This window comes from Lagenorhynchus albirostris, chromosome 12, assembly GCF_949774975.1.
Source record: "Lagenorhynchus albirostris chromosome 12, mLagAlb1.1, whole genome shotgun sequence".
NCBI lineage: Eukaryota > Metazoa > Chordata > Mammalia > Artiodactyla > Delphinidae > Lagenorhynchus > Lagenorhynchus albirostris.
The window spans coordinates 33,441,019-33,458,802 of record NC_083106.1 but is presented as its reverse complement, the minus strand read 5'-3'; the positions used below and the strand labels follow the sequence as shown (position 1 = coordinate 33,458,802).

At 35.2% G+C, this 17,784-nt stretch overlaps 1 protein-coding gene across 5 annotated transcripts in view; it reads right to left on the bottom strand.

Moving 5' to 3' along the window:
- The window catches only part of PTPRK (protein tyrosine phosphatase receptor type K), a 565,370-nt gene that overhangs the window by 432,011 nt on the left and 115,575 nt on the right, over nucleotides 1–17,784 (bottom strand). For all 5 annotated transcript variants that reach the window (XR_009543738.1, XM_060167237.1, XM_060167239.1 and 2 more), the window contains exon 2: nucleotides 3,037–3,159. Coding sequence is in view for 4 of the 5 variants with exons in the window: in XM_060167237.1 (XP_060023220.1) it covers nucleotides 3,037–3,159 (123 nt within the window). In the remaining variant the exon portion in view is untranslated. The remainder of the gene's footprint in view (nucleotides 1–3,036; nucleotides 3,160–17,784) is intronic.

Genomic DNA, 17,784 nt, shown 5'->3' with positions numbered 1-17,784 from the left:
GTGACTTGTGGGCTCTAGAGCACAGGCTCAGTAGTTGTGGCACGTAGGCTTAGTTGCTCCACGGCATGTGGGACCTTCCCAGACCAGGGCTCAAACCCGTGTCCCCTGCATTGGCAGGCAGATTCTTAACCACTGCGCCACCAGGGAAGCCCAATTCTTTTCTTATTCTAATCTATTTATTCACCCTCTCTTTCATCTTCCCGTCTACCTTTTCATTCCAAAAAGATCAATAAACAGAAGTCAATTAACAATGTCCAAGTATTGTAAAGAGAGTTCAATAACAAGTGTGCATCACAGGCCCAGCCTTCTTACTTTCGAGTTGGTAAATGTTTGAGTTCTCTTTTTTTAATAACTGAAAAAAGTAAGCATTAACATTTACTGACTATTTACTTTAAAATAAATTTATCATTCATAAAATTTTAATAAGATAAATCTAAATGTCTCCTTTTTCCCAATTTATGAATAGATAATGTTCAGTGAGCATTTTAAAGGAATATCAGAAGGAAAATGAAAAAAAACAGTATAGATTGTAAAAAGAGAACAGTAAAAGAAGAATATATACATGGATGCTTTCTTTCACCTTCTCTGAAAACCAAGCACAAATTATATTTGGTAAAAATAAAGTGGCTGTGACCTTTTTCCCTCCTCTGCATGATTAATTAATTAATGTCCTATTAATTGGAAGATGTGGCTGAATTTCTAACACTTTCATTTTCTGTGCACATCATCCCGTACTGTAACCACCGATTAAGCTGTTCATCAAAGGTGAACCAGCAAGGTCACCTGAGCAGTATCTCTTCAGCTATTCATTACCCATCTTCAATAGTAATTAACAATGGTAACATTTCCATAAATCAACATCTTTCTGATTGTCCTCTGATGATAAACAGTCAAAATATGTGCATCCCAGCCTACCCTTTTTACTTTTATATAAAAAATTCAGTCTAAATGTACCACAGAGAAAACTCAGGTGAAATATTACAGGAGTTTCTTTAATTAAAATGTACCAGAGAAATAAGGCTATGTACCTCTGACAGAAAAATACAAATCTACTTACACAACTAAATGAGTCTAAAACAAACAACCCAATCAAAAAATGGGCAGAAGACCTAAATAAACATTTCTCCAAAGAAGACATTCAGATGGCCAGTAGGCCCATGAAAAGATGCTCAACACAACTAATTATCAGAGAAATGTAAATCAAAACTACAATGAGGTATCACGTCACATCAGTCAGAATGGCCATCATTAAAAAGTCCACAAACAATAAACGCTGGAGTGGATGTGGAGAAAAGGGAACCCTCCTACACTGTTGGTGTGAATGTAAGTTGGTACAGCCACTATGGAGAGCAGAATGGAGGGTCCTTATAAAACTAAAAACAGAATTACCATATGATCCAGCAATCCCACTCCTGGGCATATATCTGGAGAAAACCATACTTCAAAAAGATAATGCATCCCAATGTTCATAGCAGCACTATTTACAACAGCCAAGACATGGAAGCAACCTAATTGTCCATTGACAGATAAATGGATAAAGAAGATGTGGTATATGTGTGTATATATATATATATATATATATATATATATATACACATACACACACACAATGGAATACTACTTGGCCATAAAAAATAATGAAATAATGCCATTTGCAGCAACATGGATGGACCTAGAGATTGTCATACCAAGTGAAGTCAGTCAGACAGAAGAAGACAAATACCATATGACATACTTATATGTGGAATCTAAAAAAAAATGATACAAATGAACTTATTTATAAAACAGAAACAGATTCACAGACTTAGAAAACAAACTTATGGATACCAAAATGGAAAGTCTGGGAGGGTAGGGGGGTGGGGGGTGGGATAAGTGAAAATTTAGAATAAAAAGTAGATTTAATTCACCCTATTCTCAAACAGCACATCACAGTGTGGACCAATAAGAAAAATTAGTTATAAAGTGTTTATAATCATGATTAAAATACTGAAAATATATTTTAAAACTTAAGTTACTAATAATAGGCAATCATCCCATCAATTATGTATGATAATATACTATAATAAAGTGATTACATATTATTAAATACTAATTAATGTATTACATTATTAAATATAATTATATTGTATATTATATATGTGATCATACATAATTATATTCCAGGCTGGTTTATTTCTAAATTTTAGAAAAATAATTCATTCTCTTTAGTATTTTAAAATACCTGTCTGCATTTTCAATTTCTCAATTTAATAAGTTATTGGTAAACATATATGCACAGAGCTTGGAATTAATTCAAAATTAATATGCAGAATTGAAGGCACAAACATTAGTCTGCTAGTGTATAAAATGGTATGTATATGTTAATATCCTATGTCAGTTAAGAGAAAACACAGTTCAAACTGGCTTAAACAATAAGAAGATGTACTATTTCACAAAACCAAAATTCAAAGGATATAACAAGGTCAAGGTAAAGAAAGTAGGCCTCAGCCCTATATTTCTACAATCCACTCAAAAAAGATCTCTCCATTTGACAGTTTGGTCTCCAGGCTGCCTCTCCTCAGAGCCACTGGCATGCTCAGGGCCAGTGGAATGAGATAAGCTCTCTCCCTACCATGAAATAAAGATGTTTCCCTTCAGTCTGATTAGATCAAATCTTGTGATTTAATAGAATAGGTAGTAAGTGAGCTGAACTCATTTTTAGACTATATGGTTTGTTCTTCATTTTATTTTTTTTTTAATTTCTTGGTTTCATTTCCATTTTGCTTTTTTATTGAACAGGGGGAAAAAAAACTAATGTTTCTATTTTTCCAGAGTTAGAGACAATGAAGATACAGTGAACATTCTTGAGGAAAATAGGATTATATAAAGTTATTGAGGGAAAGGCAAAGAATCCATCGAGGGTCTTTGATGGGGTCAATCAGTTTGACCACAATAGTTTATTATAATAATTAAATTATTGTACTATACCTAACATAAGAAAATGCTATTCATTCCAGAGGGATTTTTCCAACACTGGATAAACAGAAGGATTCTCACCTTGTGGCATCTCGGGTGGCAGATAATGAGGTTCTTGAGCACTAACATGAACCCATTCAAAGTCATCATATAGATCCTGGTGGTAATCACAAACTCCCGGACCATCATCAAAAGTACAGCCACCTGAAAGGGGAAAAGAAGAACTACTGTTACATTCTAAAGAGTAGAATGTGCTGGAGAAGAAAACATTATACTGAAATGTACAATGTGGTAATCATAAATTTAATAATAAATGTACTCCTATTTATCACTATTTTCACTAAATGTTCACATAAAATGAAATTTCTATCCGTATCTTGTGTGAATAAGATAGTGGTTTGAGCCTCAGAAGTAAGGCTGAGATTTTTAGATATGAATAATATTAGAAGATATATGTAATAGTGAGGCTTTCCGGAAATATACAAACCACCTTCAATCTAAATAGTTTTTAACAACTTTAGCAGGGAGAAGGGGAGGAAAGAAAAAAGTGAAACTTGTCTTTCTTTATACAACAAGTTCAAAAAGGTGAAGTTAATAATTAAATTTACCAAATTTCTTGCTTTAGAAGAACACTTTGAAATCTACTCATAATAGCAAATGAAATACTTACAGCTTTATGAGGTCTAAAGTGTTTGAGGTCAGTGAAACATGCTTCCATACTTCATTTAGATTGCTTTCACACACAACTACGACTTAAAAGTGGGAAAAACTGAACGAAGCATAAAACCGATCAGATTAGCCTACAATCACTCTCACTACGTCCACTTTATTTAATAACCTCTTTTTTAAAAATGGAGGTAGCCTTTCCCCTTTACAACAGTCATTTTTCCTGGCTGTATTTTCTGGGGTAATTTTATGGCAGAAGTAGAATAATTACTTTTGCTTCTCAGCCTACATATACAGGCACACACAACTCAACATAGTTTATTCAATTCATGAAAATCAGAACTGGCCTATATGTCTAATCTTGAAAGAAAATGGATTAGAACTAATGAAAATTCAGCAGTAGGTTTAATGAGAAAAACCAATAACCTGTCTCCCTTCAAGTAGCTTATTTGTTTAGTTTCCATAGGGATCTTTGTGAAGAAACTCAGTGAATTCTCTGACCAAACAGCAGGCTAGGGGGTGGTAAACTTCAGGCCTGTAAATTCTTCTCTGTAAACAGAGAATTCACTTTCCTCATCAAAAATTTATCAATCTGAATATGAAAAAGTTATATTCCTCACCAATGACAGAGACAAGCCAGCATTACATGCAAAGAAGTCAAAATCAGAAATGTCCAGATGACACTATGGCCCAAAGAACCTTTTTCAAAAGTGGAATATATATATATGGGTATCCTTGAATCACTCTTATGACCACATCAATCCTTTAAAATAACCAAACTTCAGCAGCTTGAAAGCTTAATGTTGTCTTTTAAATACGCCTAAAACAGCCTTTATATAAATGCTCTCATGAAAAATGATTTATTTTTTAATTTAAAATTAATCAATGAAAAGAGGTTGCTAGGAAATGAATCTTCACATAGCAAGGGGAAAGTTTTTCTCAATATATAATTTGCTCTCACAACCCTAAAATAACTTACTGCTGTGCAACCCATACCTTCAGGGCTTCCACTGCCCTTTGTGAGTGACCTCTGTGTATCAATTTAAACTACCAATGGAACCTACATTGGTTCATTTGGAAGACAAATGGGCTTAATTGCTGTCCTTCATAGCCATTGTTAATTTTAGCCTCCAGGATTCTTATTAGCAATAACAACTAGGAAGAGCTATACAAAGTAAGTGGGTCAACCCTGTTATTTGCTGCACTTCACTCCCGTATCAGTCAAAAGTCTTGGGGAAAGTTCCTGGTCGATCTGAGTTGAGTGATAGAAGAATTTTTTAAAGATGACTTTTTATTTTATAATTTACAATAAATTCTAATCTAAGAGGTACAATATATCTATCCACCACATGTGTAACATAGGAATAAATCTTTGGTAAAAGATGTTTATGAATCTTTTTGTAAAGAATTTTGTATTTCAAAGTTAAGGACTAATACAGTGTATCAGACTGGGTATAAAAAATACAAAAAAATACTATTATTGGCCTGATGAATGGGATAGACAGACATGCATGGGAGTGTATATATATATATATATATATATATATATATATATATATATATATATATATAAATAAAATACAGTATGTTACAAGGGATCATAACAGTATGACCAAAGTCACAAAGAACACAAATGACAAATGAATTGGCTACCTATACCTGAGTTGGTTTTGGAAGGCTTCACGGAGTTAGGCCTCAAGATGAGTAAGGATGTGCCAGGCCAGAAAGGAAATTGGATTGAAATTAGAAAAAAAGCAAAAGCAAGGGCATAACAAATCTAAAGAAACATGAGATGTTGGAGAGTCTCAAGTAATCTCAAATAATTCTGTGTAATGAGCATGAAAAGTATGTAGGGGACAAAACAGAAACAAAACTAAATATGAAAGATTTTTAGATACTATAAAACATTTAGATTTTATTCTATAATTGTATGAAGCCATTAAAGGATTTTATCCAGGAGTATGACACAATTCAAGCCACACTGATAATAATAATGATAACAACAATAATAACAACAGTTATGTAGAGTTTAAAGAGTAATGGGGGAAAACGGCGGTAGATAATTTGGTTCAACCTTACAACAGATAGCACATAATATAATTTGAGCTAATTCCATTTTGCATAATCCCAGTTTACCATTTAAGGCTCACTAAAAAGCCCTAAAAACAAAGTCTTCTTTAATACATAGTCTTCTATACACATGCTCCTCTGTTCACAGACATTTTTATATATAGTATTATGATCTATTTAAAAGAGAAACAGCAAGGTTCTAATTCATAAATAAAAACATAATTTATGAATTTAAAATTTCACTGAGCTAGACAAAAGGAGGCAATACTGAAATGGTGCTCAAGAAATGTCCTGAGGCAGAGGGGATGAAAATGAACAAGGAAACACCTTACATTTTCAGTTTTTGTATTTGCTACTGGTGACAGGACTACAGGGAGTACAGCAAAATCATTTCAGCAAAACGGGCAACTGCAAGTTCCTTGACCCTTGGAGGAAAATTACTTCTGAAGAGCCATTTCACAGATTGCTAATTCCTCTATGCCAGTCAGTCAGCTAAAGGACAGATCTTTCACTGCAACGGTCTGCTTCCACTATGACAACCCATTTGTGAGGCTTTGCAAGCTGTTCACCTGAAAGTAAAAGTCAAGCTAATTTGGACTTGCCTGAATTTCTTTACATTCCTAAGCAACTCAAAGAAAAGACAGGTACTAAGAAACATTAGGTACAAAAAATAGAAGTATTCCTGTCCCCAAAATTATATTGCCTAAACATCTAGCATTTAGAGAGATTCTTGAGTGTTTATTTAAACAGACAGCTCTATGAGAGAGTATGGAAATAGAGATTCTTTCTGTGGAATCATAAAAGAATGAATACTAAACTCAAATCCCTTCTGATATCAAACTTTTCAATAAAACCCAGGGTCAGGTTAATTTAGAACAAAGTTGAATTGGAGAAAAATAAAAGGTCAGTAAGGCCCTGGACAACTGTGAACATGTTATGGAGGACATTCTTTTGAAAGCTATTGTACTAGGACCTTCCACATTCTCCCCTCCAAGGCACCTATGCAGTCTTAATTTTCTGATTGAATCTAATAGCAAGAAACACACAGAATTATCTTTCATGGTTCTTTACTATTTGTAAAGAACAAGCTTCATTTAGCTCAAAATACAGATCATTTTTGTTATTATTTTCTTAAAATGATTGGAATATACAGGGTTTTGAAAAGTAAGAGTAAAGTCCTAGACAAAATATGTTGGCAAATGCAATGTCCTTAACACTGTTGTTTTATGACCCTCAAAAATGGGCAAATTAATATTTTCCAATTGTGAATTAAGCTGTGATACACAAATTTGCTCATGTAAGTGATCATCAACTTTGAAATAATCTTTCTTCCATTAAGAACACAATGAAAGATTAATATATGTCACATTAGGACACATGCAATACTGAATTAAACTAACTTTGAATAGATCATCTTTGTCTATGCTAATCAGAACCATAATATAATTTTACTGGTATAAGCCCCAAAACTCATTACAAAGAAGCCGATACATTTCACACAAAAAAATTTAAAAGAACAGACAAGTAACTTATTACTGAATCTCTTAAATGTAATTCCATTCATAATCTGAGTTAATATTGTCTTCTCCCAGAAAAGCAGATTTTTACAAAGTGTAAAAATTGATGCTTTTAAATAAAGTTCATATTTCCTCTGAAATCTACTGGGATATCTTAAAATATTTTTTTTCCTTTCAACTTTTGGGAATATTGAAGATACAAAATAAGAATTGACTTATCATAGTCAATGCTTAGAAGTTTACCTCCAGTCTAAGGATAAACAATGCTTGTTCTCAATTTAAGTACTGAAATTCAAATAGGAAAACAAATCCAAGCAGATGCAAAGGACGAATGCCTTTGAGGTCATAAGTATGAGTCACTGGTCTTAATGCGTCACTCTGGTTCAATAACAAAGAAGATCTAATGAAGAAAATTTATGAGTAAGAGTTCCTTAAAAGATAACAACTTCAGATCCAGAAAAAAACTCTTTTGCCCTGCTAGTAGTTAAGTAGTAGAAGAAAATATTATTTGAGCCTAGCTCCTCCATAAAGGAAAAGGAACTTGAAACACATGATAGAAATCCAAACCCAACATTTATTGATAGATACAAATGACTCTTAATGATGAGAGAAGACCTCATTTCAAACACACCCATAAATTATCTAATTGTTCATCTCTAGAGTTCCATTTCTAGCCAAGAATATATGTTTAATACATACAATCCAAGATTATTTAGCTAGTAAGACTTCTATTCAAATTGTCTATGATTTGAAGCAAATGCTATACTCCAATCGACTGAATAATCTTCTTTTAATAAGACTAAATTAACCAGAATAGAAAAATAAGTCCAGTTTTACTCCCCTCCATCTTTGCAGAGAAGCAATATTAACATCTCCTCAACGTCAATTAAGAAGACTTAAGGAATTTTAAGGAATTGGTACATACCACCACTCAGATGGTACAAGAAAGAGACAGCATTTCTAGATGAAGCCTGGAGAGATGGCTAAGCACATATACAGCTTTCCTATTTTATTTCTTTGAGCTTCAATTTCCTTCCCAATAAAGTCAAGATAATAATAGCTACAGTACAGTTGTATGAGGATTAGTGATAATGCATGTAAAGCCCCTAACACTCAACAAGTTTTTTTTAACAGCACCTTATTTTTTCATGTTCCTTTCTTAACAGTGTACTCTGTATATATGCTATACAAATGCAAACCTATGCACATATTAAACAGCAAAAGTCGAAGAAAGAAACTTATGGTTTCCATATAGTTTATCCAGAAAGACTAAAGAGAGTTCCCATAAAGACAATATTATCATATTACCATTACCAGTTTTCCCTGAACACTCATCAGATATGCTTTCAATAAGGAAACACTTTACTTTAGATCAAGGTGTCAGCAAACTTCAACTGTAAAAAGCCAATTAATAAATATTTTAGCTTTTGCAGACCATATCATTTCTATCACAACTACATAACTGTTGTCATTGTAGCAAGAAAGCAGCCACAGAGAATACCTAACAAATGGGTATGGCTGTGTTCAAATAAAACTTTTATGGGACTTCACTGGTGGTGCAGTGGTTAAGAATCCGCCTTCCAATGCAAGCGACCTGGGTTCAATCCCTGGTCGGGGAACTAAGATCCACATACTGCAGGGCAACTAAGCCTGCACGCTCTAGAGCCTGTGCACCACAAGGAGAGAGAAGCCTGCGCGATGCAAGTAGAGAAGCCCAGGTGCCGCAACGAAAGATCCTGCATGTTGCAATTAAAATCCTATGTGCCGCAACTAAGACCCGATGCAGCCAAATAATAATAAAATTAAATTTAAAAAAAAAACTTTTATTACAAAAACAGGTGGCAAGCTGGATTTAGCCATCAGGCCATAGTTCACCAACCCCTGGGTTAGATCACTCTGATCTTAAGTATCCTTGAAAATTATAGGTAGTACACAGTCTGGTTAAAAGCTTACAAACAAGGGTCTTTGATTTCTGCCTCACCTCCATATGACTTGATTTTCTTTCTCATATATCAAGACGAGTGGCAATAGGCCACAGCCAGGAAACTGAAACTGGAAATGGGGTCTGAATGACAGTTCTACATCTAAAACCACATCAGATTGTCTAGCTGGACAGAGGTCTAAATCAGAAAGTGAGAATATGAGAGAGCTTTCAAGGTCCTGTAGTCTGGGCTTCAAGCTTTTCAGACAACAAAGGGAAATATATTTTACACTGTGACCCAGCATATATTGATACATGCATACATGCATGCAAATAGTCAAATATACAGTATGTGTGAACACAAATACACTTATTCACTCAATCATTTATTATCTCCAACTATGGGTCACTAGTCGGGTGCTCTTTCTATAAGTGAAATAAAATTAAGAGTAATTGCGTGAATCAGGGAAGTATTGGGTTGGCCAAAAAGTTCGTTCAGGTTTTTCCATAACTAACTTTTTGGCCAACCCAATAGATACGAGAAAAAGAACAGGATGGCAATCCTCTGTTTCCAATACACACAAGCATATGTCCATTGTGGGAGGGTACCCAGAAGACAGACGTAAGCAATCCAAGTCTCTATGCCTAATTTTCAGGTCTCAGGTACAAGCTGAGGTCCAAAAATAAGCCTTTGAGACCTGGGCAGCCCTGACAGTACATATGTGACTTCATCCAACCTCATTATGGAGCTAATGGATGATTACATGCCCAACAGCCATAGAAATGATTTCACAGATGAAAAGAGGTTTATTAAAATGTAGAAGGAACATATTAATAAAAAGTGCCTCGTACTAGAAAAAATTAAAATTTCCCAGAGTTACAGAGCAAGAAAGTGTCAGAGTCAGGATGTGAACCCAGGTACTATATAGGTTCTTTACTCTTGAACATGACATTAAATGGCTCCTCAAATGAAGTGTGATTAGACATCTTCAGAATCATACAGTACAGCTCCCTTTGATCAGCATAACCTGAAGCTACTGCTCAACAAAGACAGCATTCATTACCCATCTCACCCAGGTGATAGTACGGGGTGCTGCATCCTTTGTGGACAAAATGTAGTAAACTTCCAACCATATTACATGTCAAAGTCTCCTAGACTTGATGCTAGCAATAGGAAAGGTTCTTTTTTGGACAGAGCTATAAAAGCCAGGCTGATTAACTAGTAACTTCAGCAAAGAATTTTATTTCAATACAGTGACTTAAGGCTAAGAATGTATATGATCATAGCACTGTCCTATCACTCGTGCTTGGAAACCTTCACTTTCACCTCATCTCCCCTAAAACACATATAAACAAGTGGCTTTTCTACCTTTAAAAACATTAAAATAAATCAAAAGCAATTTTGTTCTGGCAATTTTTGCATAGCCCTGACATGAATCCTAGGATAAGAAACCAGGTGCTTTTGCAAAGATCATTAATGTATTTACCCAAGTTTCTTTTCCTATTTTTCATCATTTTTTTCTATTCCAGTAAAATCTCATCTTTTTTGTCTAGCGTTAGATATACAATCTAGAGAAACCCATTGACCAAAGTAATAGAGAGTAAATGTACTGAAAAATAAAATTCACAACTGAAGCCATTATTTACGTTTTGGTAAAACTGGAAACCATCCAAGCTCACATTTAAACATTTCTTTGTTTTGTTTTCTTTCTCATGGAGGGATTCCTGGTGGGCTCCACTTCACCCATATCAGACACATTCTGGCTTATTTCAGCAGTTCTACTGACTCAGCTCAAGCATGATGGGTGATGGATCATTTTTCATTTACGAAGGGAGTTCTGCAAAATGCTGAAGCCATGTAAAACAGAATTCCATAACCCAACCTCCTAGAGGAAGGGCAAAGATCTGCCTTGAGGTTTTTTATTCAAAATCTTATAGCAGATTGGCAAAGGAATCAAATATTCTCAGTACACTTTAAGAAGTTCAACAGTTTGGTTTTGTAAGACTGAAATACACTTCGAAAAAAATAACTAGGTAATTAAAATGCATCTTGAAAGTAAAAAGAAAAAATTATCTTTTTCATTAATATGAAGCCCCTTTCCTATTGGAATGTTTCTAGACTTGGTGTAATATAGAAGGTACAGAGGCCAATGTTTGGGTTTTCCACAGTTCTTAAAATATATTCTTAAGAGTAAAGACAGTTCTTTCTGCCATTTTCTTTATTTAGGAAAAAAAGCTGGACATTATCATTTCTATCAGTATATTAACTACTGATTTCAGATGTATTAACCAGTTCTTTCATTCTAAGCAGCATTTAAACAGTCAGTTTGGCCTTTTACCAAGTCCACAGCAAACAAGCCACTCACCCAAACACAAGGAAATCCTTACATTAATACTGAGTAATGTCAGAGACCTTATTGTCAGAGATCTCTACCCCCTTTTTCATAAAGAAAGTAATCGGGGCTTTAACCAATGTTTTGGTGAGACTTTTACTAGCCTTTAAAAACTTCGACTTCTGACCAAGTCAGTGTTGAAGGCTGAATTATAACTTTCTCTGCTCAAATTTCCTTTCTCAGGACAGTGCATATGGTTACCATTTAGTGGAATCACCACATAAAATAAAGATCCCTCAACCAGCAAACACCAATGCTCAACACAGACATTTAAGTGATATGTAAGTCAACAGTCTAACCTAATGAAGAGAGTCATAATTGGGAGAATGATGAATAAGGTTTTACACAGGGCCTCTCTGAGTGAGATTCAGATCTGGCTGTATTCTTATTTTCTCATTTCAATACCAAAAAAAAAAACCAAAAACAACCAATTTGGCTCCACTTTCCCATTTCTACTTCCACCTACTACATAGGAATGCTGTGCCAATTAATTTTAAAAATCTGTCCACAACACCCTATGACTAGTAAAGCTACATGCTATGCACATTTAAGGCATCAAGTTTGGGTTTTAGTTCGGAAAACATCTGGGTGAGATCCTTATTATTGTTTCATATTTACGTGACATTTTTAAAGTAGTATGACCAAAATTTGAAGGATTAGAAAACAGAAAATGAGCTTACCACAATCTCCCATCATTCCTGGGCCTTTGTAAAAAGATAAAGCGGCTCATATGATAAAAAAAATTCGGTTATATGTCAGTAATTCATGCCACCACTGACTCTACTCCCTAGCAGAACTCCTAAAATATAAACTACCACAATTCAACTATTCTTACATAACAAAAATATTTTAAAGATGTTGACTCTGCCTGTAATAGAATTTCATGTGAAATTCAAAAATATAAAAAAATGCTTCAGTGCAGAAAAGAGGTCTGGGCCTGGAAGAATAATTTCGTACAGATAAGTTAACTTTCTTTTGTTGCAAACTCCATGCATATAGCGGCTCTTGGCTCCCAAGAATAGTAGGTATAAAACTGTCTACAGACTTGAAATATCTTTGTCTCATCAAATTTGGATGATTGACTGAAAGCATTATATCCCAGTTATTTAACATACTTACTTTAATTTTCCCTCCAGGTTTTGCTCTAAAACATAACAACCGACTTTAAATCCATTGAACTGCACAGTTTACAGATAAAAGGCAAACACATTTCTTCAGAATGAACCACGAAAACCTGGAAATTTTTTATTTTCAAATATGAGGGGTGAGAAGCTGGCACAGATTTGAATAACAGATTAAAACCAGTTAACAGTATGGAGATAGCATTTGAAGTACGGTATCTGCTGTGCAGCAGGACAGCTTTCCTGCCTCACTTCTCACCTCAAGCCATAGCTTGTATTTTGAAATTGTCAAAGCTCTAAAAATAGATAAAACAAAAGACATTATTACAGTGCAAATGTGACAAGCCCATCCTAGCAAATAATTAGTAAAAACAAATTGCCCCTAATTAATGTCTTAGTAAACCTAAGTTTACCATCCTATTACAATAAAGGCAAATTGTAACAAAAGTGAGCATTTTTGTTCATATCATTTGCAAAACTTTAAAGATTAATAATATCTAGTGTTGACAGTACACGGGGTAACAACAGGAGAGCAAAAGGCACTTTTGGCTGGGGGGAGGGGGAGGGCAATTTGGTTTTTAATCACTTGCCTTTCAAACCAGCAATAACACTTCTCGAAATCTACCCTACATAAATGTTCACATACGTGCAGTCCTCAGTCCTATAAATACAAGCTAGGCCAACCAATTTCCAAAAAAAGAAAAAGCAAAACAAATTATGTATAGGTCTTCTCAATAGCATCCAAAGACAAGGACTAACTTCAAGCTTGAAGGGCACTTATAGCAAAATTATTCACAAATAAAATCACGAACTTTGTACTAATGAGCACTAGTAAGGTATTTTAATACTTAATTCACATGAGAAACGTAAATATTCAACACTATCGATTCATGAAGATAAAGATAAAGCATATATTAAGAGGCAATATAGAATCTACAATTATTTGGTAAATGTTAAGACAATAAAAAGATGCAAAGACAGAAGTAAAAAAAATGTTGAATCAAATGCACATACGGAAAGAAGAACATGCCACAGGAGATCAATGATATGAAAGTATCCCTCCATAGCCACCAATTCTTTCAACTGGATATTTAACCAGATTGGGAAAACAAAGAAAAACTGCTTATGAGAAGTAACAGTCTATGATAAACCATTCAAGATAAGACTGATTACAGCAATAGCATCGTCATTCCAAAATAAAATTATCTAAAAGAATGGCTTTGTGTATAACTTCTTAGTATTCTCCTGACAGCTAATAATATAACATAGTTCCTTTCCACTTATCACTTCAGTAAGTTCAGGCCTCATCTGAAGGTACAACCAGAAAGAAAAGTAGGTTACGGCATAATAGAGAGCTAAACATGTCTAAAACTTTTCTGATGCTACTTTATCTGCAAAGGATGGGTTAATAACTTTGTCAGAGAATGCATACATATATGTATTTCCATATGAAATGCATGGACTATGATTATGACTATGTGGCTTCTTATTATTTAATTCAAAACGTTTCTAATAATCTGATATTAGTAAAATAAAACCTATTTCTAGAAAAGCACTTTCAATTGGTAGAATATAATTCAATCAATTAGTGAAATCACATGTTAACCTTATTAGAGGAAATAGGAAAATACCTTCCAACTTCAAGTACCTTCCTAACCCCTCCTCTTATCTCTCAATTTTGCATTTAATTTTAGACTACAAGTTAGATGTTAACACAGATTTTAGTTTGATCAAGATGATGCATGGAGGAAGTAGAACTGGAGGAACTGAGACACGAAAATCATGGTTTAGAGCAAGCAGTCAGCTGATATTCCACGTAGTTGTATTTGACTAAGATTCTTTCAGGAAATGCTCTATGGAGTGGGTAGTAACAGGGAGAAGGGCTGTTGGGTTACAGAAACTAGGTGACAGAGACTCAGAGGAATGAAAGCATCTTTGGGGGAAAAAACAAAACAGACTTGGGAGGGGTGGGAGTGGGGGAGCTGTGCTATAGACTAAGAGCGTGAAGGGTCCAAGGGGGTGGAGGGTAGGGGGCAGAGACCACTAAGGTGAGGCCTAGATGGATATGACAGCGAAGTCTGTACCTGACTCAATCTCAGTGGCAAAGTCATAATTAAGGTATAAATGGCCAACCACGCATGATACCATGAATCGTATGAAGTTGCATCTCTTTAAGAACTGCCCACATATACACAGAAGTTTTTAAGACAAGTAAGAGGCATTCAGATTCTTGCTCAGCAGGTTTTAACCTCCAACCTGTTAAGGACTGCCACACGAAAGGGAAATGTGTGAGGCTAGCAATCTTCTCCTTGCTGCGATCAGGTCAAGCAAATATCTCCCCACAAGATGAGCATAATCCATTTACAGGATTCAGCAGTCCACCCCTACCCACCCCTCCGTGGTCCATAAAAGGGATTGGCTATGCTTCATATTAGGATTTGTTTTTCATGTATGTGAAGCATCTTGTAACACTGACCAAAAGACATTTTTGCTGTGGGGATACTGGCTATAACATGGTCATATTTTCAAGAAAAATTATTTCTACCAAAACATTAAAAGTCATTAAAAGCTAGTGACTTGTTATGTGGCCTTGCCCCAGGCTGTGGCAATGTCTACAAAATGCAGTCTTGAACTGGGTTATCTGTAATTTCTTTAAAGACCACAAAAGCTTAATGAGTGAAAGACTATTGAATCTGACTCAACGACATTAATTACACCTCCAAGGGTGAAGTGAGGATTGTGTGAGTCAAAGAATAAAATTTTATAGTACTATAAAAAAACTGGTGTAGAAGGCGCAGGGGAAGGGAACTGCAAAATAAGTAATTGAAGGCAGGAGGGTTGACTTCCTGCCCAATCACTAACTTGGCTGAGCCTTCAGTGGTAAAACTTTCTTCCCAGACTTAAATTTATAATCACAATAACAACCACAGCTTCCAAAGAAAACCAATGAACACACTCCTCTTCTTAAACATTTAAGACACAAAGTAAATCTCTCTAAGGACACAGTGTGTCTGGCATAGCTTTTTTTTTCTTTCCAAATCTCAATGTTACCATGGAGAAAAGGCAGACCTAAACCAGTTAACGTGATTGTATACATTATACACCAGAACATATAAACACGTATTTTCATACAGAGAAAGGAGGAGATTTTTCAAGTTTCCACTCCAAAATTGAGAGCAGCTTTATTTCAATCCTATGATCAAAACTATTCTCTATCTATTGACAGCTTCAAGCAGACATAAGTAATAGGAAATTACAATATGTACCATTTGGTATGTATTTTTGCAATTACAATTTTTAGATGCATTAGAATTCACAAATAAAACTCAGAAAGGCTTTATGGGTCTCAGAGGAGATTAATGAAAATATCTGATAAGAATGCAAACAAAGTGTAAAGCCAACAGTTATTTTTCACATGAAAAAAAATATTTAACACAGTTCACAGCACATAGTAAGCACTAAACATCAGGTTTGTTTTTTTTGTTAATTAAAAATAATCACATATATTCCCACCAACCAGAGGTAATCAGTGCAAACATTTTGGTGTGTATTTCTTTCTAGGCTTTCCAACATTATATTATCTTACTGCTTATTGCTAAGATTTAGGAAAGCTACCACTTTCCTAAAATTTATAGTACCCAGCCATTTTGCCAATGCTGTAAATCTAATAATGTTACAATTCACGCTCCCAGGACTCCAAAGTATAAATTCATAATGTCTATATAATGCTACTTTTGTTCTCCTTTGTGTGTTTGTGTATGTATAATTATTTAAATCCACAGGAATTTCTAAAACAATATTTATAATGGTGATATTGAACAGATGTTAATTTCTTGGTGCTCTTCCTCTCAGCTGGCATGTTAACTTTTTTGGTAGATTACTATCTCTCTGTACTCACCTTCAATGCTACTACCAAAAGGGGATATTCTTTATATCTCTTTTTTTTTTTTTTTTGCAGTATGCGGGCTTCTCACTGCTGTGGCCTCTCCCGTTGTGGAGCACAGGCTCCGGACGTGCAGGCTCAGCGGCCATGGCTCAGGGGCCCAGCCGCTCCACGGCATGTGGGATCCTCCCGGACCGGGGCACGAACCCATGTCCCCTGCATCGGCAGGCGGACTCCCAACCACTGCGCCACCAGGGAAGCCCTCTTTATATTCTTTATATATATAGGATATTCTTTATACAGAAGTATAAATGTATTAGAAGTAGTAAAAGAAACACATGTCACTATAGTAGAGATGAAAACTGCACCAGCAGCAACAGCAATAATTGCAGCTAACTATGCCGAGTGGCTACTATGGACAAGGTACTATTCTAAACACTTTATGTGAAGTAATTCATTTAATCCTCACAGTAACCTAAACAAGTGGGTACTATCAGTACTTCCATTTTGTAGATGAAGAAGCTAAGGTAAGCTCAGTTTACCTGAGCTTCAGTTATTAGTTCGAGGTCACATTGCTAGTAAGGCACCAATCCAGGATCCAAATCCAAGCAAAGTTGACATTTCTGAACTTTCTTCAAATGGATGGGAATAAGCATTTCAAAGGGAAGAGTAGATCAAACTTGAGGAGAAAAGCCAACAAACAAGCCAGGTATTACCAAATCAAAATGCAGACTAAACAAGCAGCCGCAACCCATAGGCCAGATAACACAGTCATTCCTACAAACGCAGGAAAAATCTCTAGAGAAATAAGATACATTTTTGCACAAACTATGACCAATTACAAGAGGTCCCTTAGGAAAAGCAGATTTCATGCTCCAAGCACTCCCATGTAGTCAAGTAATGGCTTCCTCTCGGCCTAAGAATCTCATAGACTTCTCAAACCATGAATTTTAAGTAAGCTATTGGCACGAATTCTCTTTCACCTCTTTCTTCATTTCTTCTCTTGGAGAGGGGGAAGGAGGCATAGTCTCATTTTAGCAGCTGTGACTCAGCTGTCTACTCTCCATGCCCACACAGGAATTTGGACATCCCTTCAGAGATGCCATTTACAAGTGAGAAACTGTTGGGAGAGCAAAGATACATGCCTCTTTCAGCTAGCATCTCTTTTGGGTAATAAATATTTTTAACCCAGTTTATTTCAGCACCTACAACCCATGTGTTTCTTTAGTAGTAGACGACACTTAATTTACTAGAGCTA